Here is a 14,607-nt window from a genome sequence, read left to right as displayed (position 1 = left end):
GTTCCAATCAAGCAGCCCAACAATGCACCTCAGTAGCACAACCTCCCTCAGTCCTAACCTCAGCCAGGCCCAGCAGTGCACCAGTGTGGGAAACTGACAGTGCCTTGGTATGACCAACTGAGCCAGGAATCCAATGTGTTTAGTTCTAGCTTTTCCAAGGCCCTGTCTGCCAGCCTGTCAGTCATCTGCTAGTCTCCGTTGCCAGCAAAAGGTACATTTAAAAAGTCACTGTTTATGTAGGACCTGCCTAAAAACGATACATGGTGCTGCAGCAACAGTGGACTGTTTCAGGTGTCACTGAGCAACTGACCCCTGGACCGGGAGGTAGGACGCCTGGGTTGCATTTCCAACTCTAGAGAGGAGTGTAGAGAAGGCCTGGGAGTCAGGACTCCTGGGTTCTCTTCCTGGTTCTGCCACTGGATCCTTGGTCACCCTGCATCATGCCACCTCTGGGCTGAGAAAATTAAAAGAGATGGCTGCTTCATTCTTTCCATAACCAAGGGTTTCATCATTTATTTGTTTAAATGATGCTTGTTTCACTTTGGCGGAGTGATTCAGTTCAGCAGAGCCGCAGGGCCTCCCATCAGCTTCTTTCCAGGAAACGAACAAGGCGAGCGCTCGATTCTAGCAGCATTCAGTCCTACCAGAACCCCCAGCCCCCGCAGCTGGCCTTGGGCCAATCACATTGCGTTTCTGGGCGCCGGCTCCCCATCCATGCAAGAGGGATAACAGCACCACCCAGGCACTCGGAGTCTGTACCACTGCGAGTGGGGCCAGACATGCACATGTGGTTCTGCTAGAAAGTTGTACCACTTTGAACTATAGCCTGGTATAATTAAAGCAGCAAACCCCACCCTGCAGCCGGGGCCCTGTTACAGTGATAGAACAGCAAAGCATGCTTACACTGGCACAACTGCACTTTTCCTGCCTGCTCAGTGAAATAGCAATGCTGGTAGAACTGCATCTACAGTGGGGGTACAGCACTGTAGCTTGGGGATCATGCTGCTGCCCCCCACCATAGCTATACCAGCTGAGGTCAGGGTAGCCCTGGCCTTAAAGGGCAGCGCTCATCTATATGTTGGCAGAAGTCTATAGCAGAGGACTTCCAGGGGGTACTCAACTCATCTAGCTTCATAGAATATCAGGGTTGGAAGGGACCTCAGGAGGTATCTAAGTCCAACCCCCTACTCAAAGCAGGACCAATCCCCAACTATTTTTTTGCCTCAGATCCGTAAATGGCCCCCTCAAGGATTGAGCTCACAACCCTGGGTTTAGCAGGCCAATACTCAAACGACTGAGCTGTCCCTCTCATCCTCAGCCTGTGGGTTTCAGCCCCTAGGAGGGTCATGGGATGGGTTTAGAGGGATTGCATGTGCAGGGCCAGCATTGTGGGGAGGGGAAGTGGGGTAACTGCCCGGGGCCCCGCATCACAGGGGGACCCGCAAAGCTGAACTGCATGCTTCAGCCCTGCTGCCTGAGGCTCTGGCTTCAGCCAAGGCTCACACTGAAATGTAAGTACAATATTTATACACCAGTCCATGCATTTGCTAGAATGATATGGTCAAAAGGGGAAACTGAGCAACTGGGCAGCAATGGTGTGGCTGTGACACACCTGTATTTTGAGGTTTGATTTTTGTAAGCACAAGTGAGCTGAAACTTGGGGATACACAAGACAAACCAGACTCCTCAAAGGGGTGCAGTTGTCTGGAAAGCCACTGATCTATAGGGTAGGCCTGGCCCTAGTGGGGTGCAGTTATAGGAGGAGAGCAGTGCATTATGCCAGTATAACTAGTCCTATATGAGAAGGGGAATCAGCCACACCAGCATAAGGGGCTTTCACGCTGGTATACACGGTACGATTTGACCCATTGGTCTGACTAGACTGGTTAAAACAAATCACCTCCTGATTGACAGTTATGAAGGTAGAAATTTTAATAGTGGCCAGGCCAGAGATTCAATTTTCCCGACTCTCTGTTGCCAAAGTCAAGGAATCAAACACCAGGTATCAGGCCAGTAAAGATCACAAGCTTGGCTAAAAAAATCATGAGATGATTGTTCAAAAATAATAAATTTGGAGTCTGGCGCCCGGTTCCCCAGGCTCCGGTTTCTGAACCTTGAGGGTTTTCCTCAGGTCACATTCTCAAGCCCAAGGGCTAAAAAATGAGAGTGTGTCTACACAGCAGTGTTTTAGCAGCTGGAGCGCTAGACTGGGAGGACATGGCAGCTCTGGCCTGCTGGCTGACCTTGGGCAAGTCACTGCCTGCTCTGTGCCTCAGTTACCCCATCTGTAAAATGGGGATAGGAACACGGCTCTCTGTTAGAAAGCACTTTGCGCTCTGCTGAAGAAAAGCGCAGTAGCAGAGCTAGGTATGAGAATTAGCCAGAGAGAGAAATACTGGGGTAACCCTGAGTGTGGCCCTTCTTATCTTAGTAGAACGGGAGGGGGTGGATTTCACTTAAACCCCTTCCCAGGTGACATAGCTAAATGGCCCTCTTGCGCCAGGATAGGCGTGTCCATGGAGGAGGTTATACCAGTATAACTATATTGGGTTAAAAAACAAATCACATTTTAAGCTGATACTGGAAAACTTTCCCCTGTGGACAAAGCCTGTTTTGAAAATGCAAGCCAACGGGCCCCCAGAATCACATGACTCCTGGAGCTGGGACTTCAATAATATCACAAGAAGTGGCAGAACTGCTGATTTCTCAGCCCCAGGACGGCTGCACGTCCAGGTATTCCTAGAGTCCAAGGCCAGAACAGACCATTGTGATCATCTAGGCCAGAACCCTGCCCCAAAACAATTCCTAGGGCAGAGCTTTTAGCAAAACCTCCAGCCTTGATTGAAAAAATGGTCTCCCCTGCCATGGGGAGGTGTGACTGCAGAGCATGCAGAGGGGATATAGCCAGCTCGCTCCACTAACAACAGCCGTGATGCCCGCACCTATTGAAGCACTGCATGGGTGGAGGCCACTCAAGTATCCAGGGTCCTGGGAGGGCAGGGCTTGCCCGGGCAGCCACCCACACCTGCTCTTGTTATTCAAGGCTCGGGTATGCGATCACATGCCCCAACTGCAGCATAGATGCACCCTGCTGAGTGCAGCTTGCGGCTGTTTCCATGATAAAACGGCAGAGGAATGAACCCCATGCCATGGGGTGGACTCATGCTTCCCTCCCTCCCCGGTGCACTGCTTCCCACCGTTTTCTGCAGGCCAATGGGCCAAAGGTCGCAGCCGCCCTACAGGTCTTCCGCCCTGCACAAGGCTAGCAGCGCTGCCTGGTAATCGCCTCTCGTCTCCACCTGGAGCAAGGAAAGGAGAGAGCAATGAGACATTTCCCAAGGGTGGGGGAAGCGCTCCTCCTCTCCAGCCTAAGCGCTGGAAGAAAGCAGCACGGTCTAGTGGTTAGAAGAGGAAAGTTAGTGGTGGAGGGCCCGGATTCTAGGCTTGACTCCAAGGAGCAGGCTTGGGTCTTGCTCTCACTCAGCAAGGGGCTGGGAGCCAGGCCTCCTGGGTTCTAGATCTGGTGCTGGGAGGGAGGTGGGGTGTAGTGGGTAGAGCAGAGAATCTGGGAGTCAGGCCCACAGCAGGGGGGGGGGGCTTCTCTAATGGCTCTGTGCCCCTGGGTTCTAGGCCATGCTGTTGTTGGGTCTGTCTCTGCCCCCCGGGGGGTGGGGGGGGGCGCGCAGCATGCTGACCTGGAGACAGGAGTACAGAGATTTCCCATGGCGCTTCCTGAACTCAGAGCGGATGCTCAGCAGGTCGGTTTCACTGCAGGAGATCAGGATGCGGGTCAGGACTTTGACATCGGTGCCGGGGCCCTGTGGGGGGAGGGGAGGTGCATGCTCAGGCTGGGAGATGGAGAAATTCCAGCTGCTAATAGAGGGGAAGTGGAGCCCCAAGTTCCAGAGGCAGGGGTCGCTATATCCCTGTTAGTCCATACAGCCCAGTATCTGCCCCCGGCTAGCAGACTGAGCTAATGCAGCATCGGCCCCTGTCTCACTGGCTAAAGACCCTGCCTGACCCTTGTGGCATTCAGAGAACCCCCTGCAGCCTGAACATCACTGCCAGGCTGCCTCAAAAGGAGGCTGGGCCCATATGCTGCCGATGCACTGGCGCAGGTTGAAGGCAACTCACCTTCATGGCGTTGTGCAGCCTCTCGGTGAAGTAGCGCGGGGTGTTCCTGCACACCGAGGCTGAAAAGAGAGGGGCTCAGGGTTCAAACCGTGGCACATGCTGGCTGGCATGCACGGGGCACCACTGCCCTTTGCTGGGTGGAATCAGAACTGCTCCACTGTGTGTCATAAGCCCTGCACTGTACACAGCGCCTGGAGATTCTCCCATAGCTGACATGACGGGGGTGGAGGTTGTTAGAGTAGGAGTCTCTGCCCTGGGGTTCGCTGCTGTTGCCTTGCAGCATGATGTCACCTATCACATCCTAAGGGACTACAGAACTGATACAGAGCCACGATTGGGTTTAGTACTGATGTCCTCTATTCTCCCCCCACCCTCCCAAGTGTCGGGCCAGCACCACACTGCCCCGTTCCCAGCGTGCTTCAACCCCCACGACCCCTTCAATGCTCAGCCACTCAGCACAGGCTGCTGGCCCAGGGGGCTCGCTGGAGACAACGCTGCAGCTGGCGTCTGCGAGGCAAGTGCCAGCCTGCTAGGAACTGCGCTGACACGGAGGGGCCAGCGGACGGCAGTGTTCCTTAGCAAGCAGGTGGCATTTGTCCCAGTGCCCCAGGGGCAGCGATTGCTCATCTTGTCTCTTAAGGCCAGGCAGCTCGGTGCCAGCCCTGAGTCACCTATTGAGCCCAGAACCCTTTGTGCCCACGCACATGCTCGTGCTCATGTTCTTCTGGGCCTCAAATGCAGCCCAGAGCCTGGTTCTCCCGCTTGACGCTGCAGGGTCTGTTTAGAACGGGTTAATAAACAAACAAGTAGCTTGGCCCAGGCCCCCATTGCGCAAGGTGCTGTCCAAAAGCAGTCCCTGTCCCACAGAACGTATAACCTATGTGAATCAACTGAGCATTATAGAGTGAGTCAAGCAGGGTCCTTATAACCATCCATGCTTCCTCCTTCTGATGGCCGCATGCCACGCCCTCCACCCACTACTCACGTCTCCACCATGTGTACCCCGTCCATTCACTAGGGATTAGTTCTTTAAAAATGGGGCCCTCACCCAGTGGGTGACATCATCAGAAAACAGGGAATTTGCAATAGCGACTCCCACTAAATGTTCTCTTCTACTTCTCCGGCTGCCATCCCTAAGCACCTCCCAGGCTTTAGTGGATCGATCCTCCCAACCCGCTGTGAGGCAGTTAAATGCTATGGTCCCCTGTGGGAAACTGAGGCACAGAGCGACTAGCCTAAGGTCACCCTGGGAGTCTCTAGCAGAGCACAAGTCCCCAGCTGGCACATTAACCCCTGGGCCATTCTGCCTCTCTGGACCGCACTAGGCTGATGGCGCTCTCAGGTTCAGGGGACTCAGCCGCAGCCTGGTTGAGTGCTTACCTAGGGCCAGCATGGCCACCTGGCCATCTCCCTGGAAGCGCTTGCAGATGGTCTCTTCCACCTCCAGCCCGTGGGATTTCCGGTACTGACCGAACACTACCGGAGTTGGAGAGGGGAGAGTTAGTCCTGGCCTGCATGTGGCGCACTTTGCCGGGGGGCCAGCCCGGGACTCTGTATCAGCAAAGCGCTCCTGGGACAGGGACATGCTGCATATACAGCCACACTGCACTCTTACAGGTAGGGCTTATTCCCTCCCTGCAGAGTGAAACGAGTGACATGGGTAAAATACGGTGCTGCCAACATGACCACATCTACCCTGGGGCCAGGACGCCTCCAGACATTTCACATGGTATGTGCCTGCCACCCCCGTCCTGGCTGGCTCTCCCGGGCAGGTACCCACTACAGCGTTCTTTGCTTGGAGCAGGTCTTCAGGCTGTTGCTGAGCGAGTCCTGAGGGCAGAGCAGAGGGGACAAGGGCCGCTGGAGGCTGGGAAGCCCTCCAATGGGGAGCCATGGGGCAGAAGCCAGCCCCACGGTGGTGGGAAGGAGGCGCAGTGCTGGCCACCCCACTGACCACGGGTCAGACCTAAGCAGCAGTCAGACCCCATGCATCAGATCATGACACCGCTCACTCAGACTTGGCCCGACCAGCATCCTTGTCATGACAGGGGGGCCGCAGGTCCACACCTGAGTGGACAGTGAGGTGGCCACTGCTGCTTCTCCTCTGCTACTGTGGGGCTGGCCCTGCCCAGCTGCACCCTGCTTCCAGGAGTCCATTGATTTAGTTGGGGATTGGTCCTGCTTTGAGCAGAGGGTTGGTCTAGATACCTCCAGAGGTCCCTTCCAACTCTGAGATTCTATGATTCTATGATTCAATTTCCAGGGGCACCCCTGGGTCGGGCCACATGGACACAGAGAGAGAAGTGCCCCGACTCCCTCTGCTAGCTCCCAGCTGTGTGCGATGCCAGGGGCTCCCTGCAGCAGGGTGCCCGGGCCTTGCCTCTGCTGAGATGCTCGGGGCTTCGCTGCGTGAAGATGCTTATCCACGTCCTCTCACTGGCCCCCTCGCTCCTGGCTCCGCAAGAGCCTAGAAGGAGGAGGAGAGCGGTGACGGGCTGCGGGTGCTGCGAGAAGTGGCTCCCCCCAAGGGGGCTTCCCCATTAGCCTGGAATTAACCCCACTGTGTTCTGGGATGCAGCAAGATGGCACCGGGGGCACCTATTCCAGAGCCATGAGGCAGCTCTGAGCAGAGGTGCACTGAGCTTGGCTTCACTGGGGAAGCTTGGCCCTGAGGCACACAGGGGGCATGTGATCCAGCAACACAGGGATGAACAGGTGCAACGGGCAGGGGCAGCCGCCCATTGGCGCCTATCATGCCACTACAGCGGCATGTGGCCGGGGTACAGCAAGGTGCAGTACTGACTGCTGCCACTGGAGGCAGCAAAGCAACCCCTCCCCAAGGCAGCTCTGTAGGGTAACTGAGCAGGATCCATGGGGACCCTATGAAGTAGGGAATCAGTCCAGCAGTAGGATTTCAACAACTCTCGTCCCCACTCCCAACTCGGGCACATCCCCAGGCTCACCTCAGCATCCTGCTGTATCAGGGCATAGTCGATGATCCCGGTGTAGTGCTCGCGCTTCCCCTGTAGGGTAGAAGGCCGGAGAGACAGATTTGTGACATGGTCAGAGGTGGTGTCCCTCACCCCACAACCCACATAACAGTATGTCTGCTCGCAGTTACAGCATTCAGCCACTAGAGGACCTTGGGTGGCTGTGTGGTAAATAACAGAAACAAAGCTGGGTCTCAAGCTGGGTAGAAGCTTGTCTGTTTGCCAGTAGCTGTATGTACCATGATGCCCACAAATGCTGAGCGATGGGAGTGTTGGAGATGGTAAAGTAGATGGGTGAGGGCTCGCCCCCCCACACTCTTGCTCTGCTGTTTCCTGTGGCTGAGCAGTGGTCCCCAGTGTACATGCCCATTCAGGTCATGCAGAAAAGGAACCAGGCAAAGTTTTACCTTTGCTAGCGCCAGGAGAATTTCCTTGAACCAACCGCTGGTTTCCAAGGCTATGTCCTTTTCAGGGTCTGCTTTAAAATCTGGAGACAGAGAAATCACCCTGGTTAAAGGGGAATTCAGCTCAGTGGCTTGCATGGGTAACACCACTGCCAGCTAGAACAGGTGCAGGGATCAAACCAAGAGACCTCTGGAGCTAAAAGCAGCGACTTCTTCAGCTTGAGTTAAAGGACCACCCTCAGTAGGCTAGCCACAGAAGCCTGTATATATACTCCAGCCTTGGAGTGTGGGGACAGAAACCTACCTTCATGTGCGACCACATAGGACTGGTCCAAAATTTGTCATTGAAACTGTTTTTTAGCAGAAAATTGGGGTTTTGACTAAAAAAATAATAATCACAAGACAGATCTGCTCCCCCACAGAAAAGGTTCATTTTTCATTGAAAAGCAGAATGCCCCCAAACTGAACTCTTTCAATTATTGCAATGCCTCACGGGAGTTGTAGTCCAGGTGCCTCATGCTCCCTATGTTCCTCTCTTGGGCTAGGCTCCCTGGCTGGACTACATTTCCCATGATGCATCAAGGCTAGTGAGTCCCATGATGCACCACCAAAAGGGGAGAGCATGGTGCCTCATGGGAGATGTAGTCCAAGCAAGGAGCCTGGCTGATAGATGACAAAATGATTTTCCCCTTCCCCCATTTTCATCGAAATTTCCCAAGAAAAAGAATCCAAGCTGGCTCCAGACACACATGGTTCCAAATGTCCTCAGGGTAACAGAGCCCTTCCTCCCGAGCTCAGACAGTGCTAACTTGGGGCTCCCCTCACAGTCCCTGGCCTTCCCCGCCCCCACTTTTACCTTGCTGGTAAAAGGCCAGGCTTTCTCTGAGCTGTTGGTTGGATCGAGTGGAGAGAATTTCAATCAAAGCATCTTCGTCAGTGCCCATGCCCTGTGAAAGCAAAGGGCACAGAGTGGGTACAGGAGTGGCTGGCACAGCTAAGGGATGAGGATGAGCCTGCTGCCGGCTGCATAGGAATAGGGGGCGGATAGAGCCAGCCCGAAGGGGAAGCACTGAGCCAGGAGCAGGGATGGGCAGCCCTGTGAGCAGTGACGCTGCTTTGTGGCAAGCTAGTCCTCGGGACGGGGACGGCATTTGCCACTTGTTATCACATCCCCCTTCTAACCTCTCCGTACAGCTCCTGCCACCCTCCTTGTCTGTGCTGCTCTTCTCGGACCTCCCTCCAAGGTGTCACCCCAGAGTGGCAGGATACCTGGGTTCTATGCCCATGGACTAGCTGGGTGAGCTTGGGCAAGTCCTTTCTGCTCACAGTGCCTCAGTTTCCCCTCCAATTCTTTGTCTGGTCTGTTCTGACTGTGAGCTGCTTGGGGCAGGGGCTGTCTCCCTCTGTGTGTCTGCAGCGCCCGGTGCCATGGGGCCTCTACCACAATAGACATCATATATGATAATATCACATCCCAACGCCTTGACTTGGCCAGTCCAAAACCCCCTTGAGCTCTCCTGCTGCTATATCCCCTTTGAAAGCCCCTCACTCACTGCCCCCTCCCAACTCTTCCTGCTCCTCGGACCCCTCCCACTGACCAGATGAATTTGTCGAAACTCCTCTGGGTATTTTCCACCTGTGTTTATAATCTCTCTGGTAGGCCCCTCGCTGCTGGACGCAACTGGGCACAGAGTCGGGAGCAGGGCTACATGCACCCCAGCGGCCTCCCAAGGGGGAGCTGCATCCCCAGGCCGTACCTGCATGGCCACCCTCAGCTCGTGAGCGTCATACTGAGCCAGAGGCTTCAGCAGCCCCATGATGACCCGCTCCAGGTTTCCAGACAGAGCCGCTTCCATGGATTTCAGCAGGTCCTGGAAGAGAGCCCCGGAACGGTCAGAGCAGCTGAGGCCAAGCAGCGGCCTAGCTCCAGGCCCCAACTCCCCTGAGACAGGAGGCTTCATGCATTTGGGGGACCCTCTGGCTGCTCCCTTCCTTGGGACCCTACGAATGATCACCCCAAGTGAGCTGGTCTAGCAGTTGGAGCATGAAACTAGCCAGGACTCCTGGATTCTGGGAGAGTGTGTGACCCAGTGGGTAGAGCAAGAGACACCAAGTCAGGATTCCTGGACTGTATTCACAGTTCTGCCACTGACTTGTTGTGTAACCTCAGCACAGCCTCAGTTTCCCCATTTGTTAAGCGACGAGAGTAAGGGCTCCCATACAGGGGAGCTGCAAAGGTTAATAAATATTACTTGCATAGAGTTTCAGATGGAAGCCTCTGGAGAAAGGAAAAGGGTTGCATTGAGGTGGCCAGTGTCTCCAGGTGCACTGCTGTCCCCTAGTGGAGAGAATTTGGTAATGTGTCATATGCCCTTGTCATAAACAGATAGCTAAGGGTTAATGTTTCTTTTACCTGTAAAGGGTTAACAAAGGGAACCAAACACCTGACCAGAGGACCAATCAGGAAACTGGATTTTTCAAAGTGAGAGAGGGAACTTCTGGTGTGTTTGGTCTTGTTCTGCCTTTTGTTTTCTCTCGGCTATGAGGGAAGAGCTTTCCTTTTTACAACTTGTTGGATTTCTTTTCCTGTTAAGCAAAGGGGATAGATCTCTGTGCAGGAGTACTGTCCCTCTCAGGGAAAGACTGGGACGGGGAGAAGAAAGGGGGGGGAAGGTAAATCGTCCTCTCTGTTTTGTGTTCAAGGGATTGATGCAGGGAAATCTCCTAGTACCCAGGGTGGAAAATCTGGGAAGGAAAAGTAAAGAGCAGAAGGGAAGTGGGTTATTTCCTTTGTTGGAGGCTCAGGACATCTGAGTCCTTGGGGGTCCCCAGGGAAAGGTTTGGGGAGACCAGAGAGTTTATCAGGTACTCAGAATCTGATTGGTGGCAGCGAATAAGATTCCAAGCTGGTATAAGCTTGGAAGGTTCATGCTAAGCCCAGAATTTTGGACGCTAAGGTCCAGATTTGGGACAGAGGCTTATTACATGGTGGCAGCGACGTGGGAAAGATAGATCCAGAAGCCAGTAGGAATATTGCTTTTCTTTTTCTCTGAGGGCTTTTTGCAGAGAAGAAAGGTTTGGGTTTAAAAGTAGCCAGAGAGAAATCTTTTTTTTCTGCGCTTTGGAGCTTGCATATTAAGCAAGACGATTAAGGGACATTAGGGTCTATTGGTTAAGCAATAAATCCAATTGGGAATAAGTACCAGCAAACACACGCGTAAAATAAAGTGGGCTTTGTTTTGGTTAATTTTACATATCCAAAGAGTAGCAAGAGAAGAAAAACGAGTTGCTATGGGGGGGGGAGGGGGGGGGGGGGGGCAGAACCGCAGGAGACAAAGGAGAGCCAGCATTCAGACAATAACCACCAGAGGGCACCCAAACACAAAGAAAACAGGAACCAACTGCCCAAGATGCCCTAATCGCAGAACGCACGAGAACTAGAGGCAGAAGGAACAAATAAAAGACACCGATCACAGGCGAGACCTGGGAAAAAAAACACATGACATGATCACTGCATCAAGATGACATAACACAGGGCTATTGCTTAAAAGAAAATATGAATAATCAGCCTATTCCAAAAAGATAACCAATTTAAACATTCCTGAAGGGGGAGCAATCCACACCATGTAATACAAATACAATATAAACCTATGCTTTTCCCTTTGTACTCACAACTTGGGAACAGAAGGGTAGATAAGAAGCTGGAGATAGAAAAAAAAAGCTCTTCCCTCATAGCCGAGAGAAAACAAACAGGCAGAACAAAGAAAAACACACCAGAAGTTCCCTCCCTCACTTTGAAAAATCCGGTTTCCTGATTGGTCCTCTGGTCAGGTGTTTGGTTCCCTTTGTTAACCCTTTACAGGTAAAAGAAACATTAACCCTTAGCTATCTGTTTATGACAGCCCTATACTGCTCACAGCTAATGGAGATTCTCCATTGGCGCAAGTGCTGGGGCCTGGGCTATGGCCATAGGAGGATCAGAGCAGTCACAGTGAGAATTGCAGTGGCCCGTTGTGCAGCGTAGAGGCAACCAGGCTGTGTTGGGTTATTAATATGATGGGGTGGGAGGTTGAACCCAAAGGAGCAGGGGGACACAGAAAGGAGCCTGCTGAGCGGCTGCTGTGTCTTCTGCATGGCTGGTGCATTGCCAAATGCCCGGCACACGGCCCCACCTTGTGCACTAGGGCATGTCTCTGCAGGGCAGACAGACTCCAGTGCCTGAAACCAGCCCTAGACAGACAGCATCGCTGCTGCTGACAGCCCAGCCCAGCACCCCCCAGGGCCCTTCCCATCACCTGCTTGGTGAGGGCCTGGAACATCTTGGTGATCTGCTGCCTCTGGGCATTGGTCCGATTGGTCAGCACATCCAGGATGGCCCCATGGTCAGCACCTGTAGCAAGGGGGCAGGAAAACTGGGTGTGAATATTCAGCTAGCTGCTGGGATCCCCTCCCCGCACCCCTCTATGGTGGGATTGCATTATCATTGCCTGCGATGGCCTCCACGAGATGCTGAAGATCACTCTCCGCGTCAAAGCCCAGGTAGGATTTGATGGTGCCCAGCGTCCCCCAGGCTGTTGTCTATGGTAAGAGTAGAGAAGGTTAAGCGGGTAGTTGTTATTGAAACGCATATATGGAACTTGCTGCTGTGTGACATTGTTGAGGTGAGCCTGTGGGATTCCCTGTCACGGGATATTGGTGGGGTTAACCCAGGGGATTCACTGCTGCTAGATATTAACATGATTAGCTTGTGGGGCCTCACTGCCCCGGGTTATTATTGAAGTTAATTCATGGAACTCCCTGCAACTGGATATTGCTCAGTTTAACCTGGGGGACCCACTGCCATTGGATAGTACTGGAGTTAATCTGTGGGACTGACTGCAGTTGGATATTACTGAGGATAGCCTGTGGGACTACCTGCCCCTAGATATTATTATCAGAGTTAACTCATAGAATTCACTACTACTGGAAATGATTTAACCTGTGGAACTCACTGTCACTGGGGATTACTAGGATTAATTTATGGGACTTCTGCGATTATTGAGGGTAACCTGTGGGACTCCCTGCTACTTGATATTAGTGGGGGATACCTGTGGGACTCCATGCTGCTGGCTATCACTGGGGTTAACCCAATGGAAACCCAAATCACTCACTTTGGTGCTGCGAGTGCCCCCAAATCACCCCCTCACAGTGCTCCGGGTGATCCCCAAATCGCCACCCCACTTGCTAGGCTGAAACGCTCACCTTGGTGCCCAAGACTATCCTTAAAATACCCATGATGCCTGCAGAGACCCCCTGAAACACCTTTCCATCCATGCCCCACGATGCCCAGGGCAGGGATGCCTATGGTGCCCCCCTCCTCCCACGCTCCGTGGCACCACTCACCTGCTGGGCCAGAGGCAGTTGACTGAGAATCTCGTGGGTGAGGGAACGTCTGTCCATCCCATCCCCCAGGAGCATTGCGTCGTCTTTGCCAGCAGACAGCTCTGAAAGGCAGAGGGAGGGGTGAGGCCCCCCCCAGGGAGACTTAACTGTCCCCCCAGCATCCCAAAACAGCTGCCTTTGACAGACCGATTTCCTCAGGCCTGATCCGATTGGGGTAGGAGGGCTAGTTCTCAGCACTCAGCACCAGCCAGCCCCAAACCCCTTGCTCTCCAGGCCCCCTCGCCAGCCTCTCTTTCTCAAACCGCACCCGGCTAGGGGATGGGAAGGCGCAGTCTGTGACATAGGCTGGAAGAGCCTAGGCCTTGGACAGGCGCCAAGGGGACCTGAGAACCACGGGGGCTTTTATTCGGATTGTTTCGAGGCTTCGGGTTGCTTTTTAACTCAAACATCTTGGGAGGAAAGTCTGAGATGCCCCCCAAGCCTTTTGCAGGTTGTCTCTCCCAGCCTGGCCTTTGGCACGGAGCTGGAGCCTTTGCCACCAGCCCGGAGATGGCCTCCTTCTCCGGCTCCTGCCTCCATCTCCCGGCAGCGCTTGCTCGTGACCGCGGCCCAGCGAGCCGCCAGGCAGAACTAACTTGTTTAGTCTATTGCGAGCGGGGAGCTGAGATTCTAATCGGGTCTGCGGGGAGCCTGGTGCAGGGGGTGCGGGGTGTACGCTGGAAGCCTTGCACGGGAGAGCCTTTCACAGCACGCCTGGGGGAGCGTTGCCTTGGGGATCGCGGCATTGGGGGCTGCACGTGCTCCTTCTTCTCCATGCCCAGTGCCTCTCCCCCACCCTGTACCCCTCTCCCTCTTCCCTGCAGCCCCACTGGGACACAGGGATCCCCTACTGGTGTGAAGCCCTGGGGGTGGCAGCCATAAAAAGCAGGAGTCCCCCTAAAGTGTAAGGCAGATTGGCCAGTTAGTGGGGCTCCATCTCCCCCCTGCTTCTCAAGCACTAATTGAGGCTAAGCTCCCTGTAGAAATGCTAAGAATTATTATGAATTAATGAATCCACCCTGTGGGAAGCCGGTAGATGTATGTGTCTGTCCAGCTAATCCCCATTGGGATCTAGGTACTGGACACACTCTTGATCATCAGCTGCGGATCCACCCCTGTCAATTAGCATCATCCTCATTCCACAGATGGGGGAATTGAGGCGCAGAGGGAGAAAGTGAGTGGGCCAAGGCCATGGAGGGAGTCAGTGGTGGAACTGAGACTAGCTCGCAGGAGTCCTGACTCCCAGTTCCCTGCCCTCACCACTGGAACACACTCTCCTTCCAGAGCTGGGAAGGGAACTCAGGCGTCCTGACTCCCACTCCCCCACTCTAATCACTAGACTTCGCTCCCCTCCTAGACCCAGAAAAGGAACCCAGGGGTCCTAATTTCCTGTGCTGTACTGATTAAATCACCATCCCTCCAGTAGATAACTCTCCTCCTTTGCAGCCCAGCTGGTTTCCCAGAGGCCTGGCCAGCAGAAGAGCTGGATTTCCCAGAGACGGAGACAGACCTGATGAGGCTGCACTTACCCCGAGCCGCACTAGACAGAGTCCAGATCAGTGCACACTATGACCCGACCAGTGTGTGTGCTCGGTTGATGCAGGGAAGGGGCAGGACTAACGTAATCCGATTGGCTGAGGTCCACAAAACTGGTGGGT

General features: G+C 54.0%; 1 protein-coding gene across 1 annotated transcript; it reads right to left on the bottom strand.

Annotated features, from left to right (window-relative positions):
- Nucleotides 1–1,347: 1,347 nt before the first annotated feature.
- Nucleotides 1,348–13,177, bottom strand: ANXA9 (annexin A9). The gene is given in 13 exon segments (XM_075070479.1): nucleotides 1,348–3,299; nucleotides 3,696–3,818; nucleotides 4,135–4,193; nucleotides 4,822–4,911; nucleotides 5,515–5,610; nucleotides 6,515–6,629; nucleotides 7,098–7,157; nucleotides 7,532–7,611; nucleotides 8,385–8,475; nucleotides 9,286–9,399; nucleotides 11,824–11,918; nucleotides 11,986–12,106; nucleotides 12,911–13,177. Coding segments are annotated over 13 exon segments (1,182 nt in total). The 5' UTR covers nucleotides 12,986–13,177; the 3' UTR covers nucleotides 1,348–3,236.
- Nucleotides 13,178–14,607: the final 1,430 nt, after the last annotated feature.

The sequence above is a fragment of the Chelonoidis abingdonii genome, chromosome 11 (genome assembly GCF_003597395.2).
Source record: "Chelonoidis abingdonii isolate Lonesome George chromosome 11, CheloAbing_2.0, whole genome shotgun sequence".
In the NCBI taxonomy this organism is placed as follows: domain Eukaryota; kingdom Metazoa; phylum Chordata; order Testudines; family Testudinidae; genus Chelonoidis; species Chelonoidis abingdonii.
This window is presented reverse-complemented; position numbering and strand designations above follow the sequence as displayed.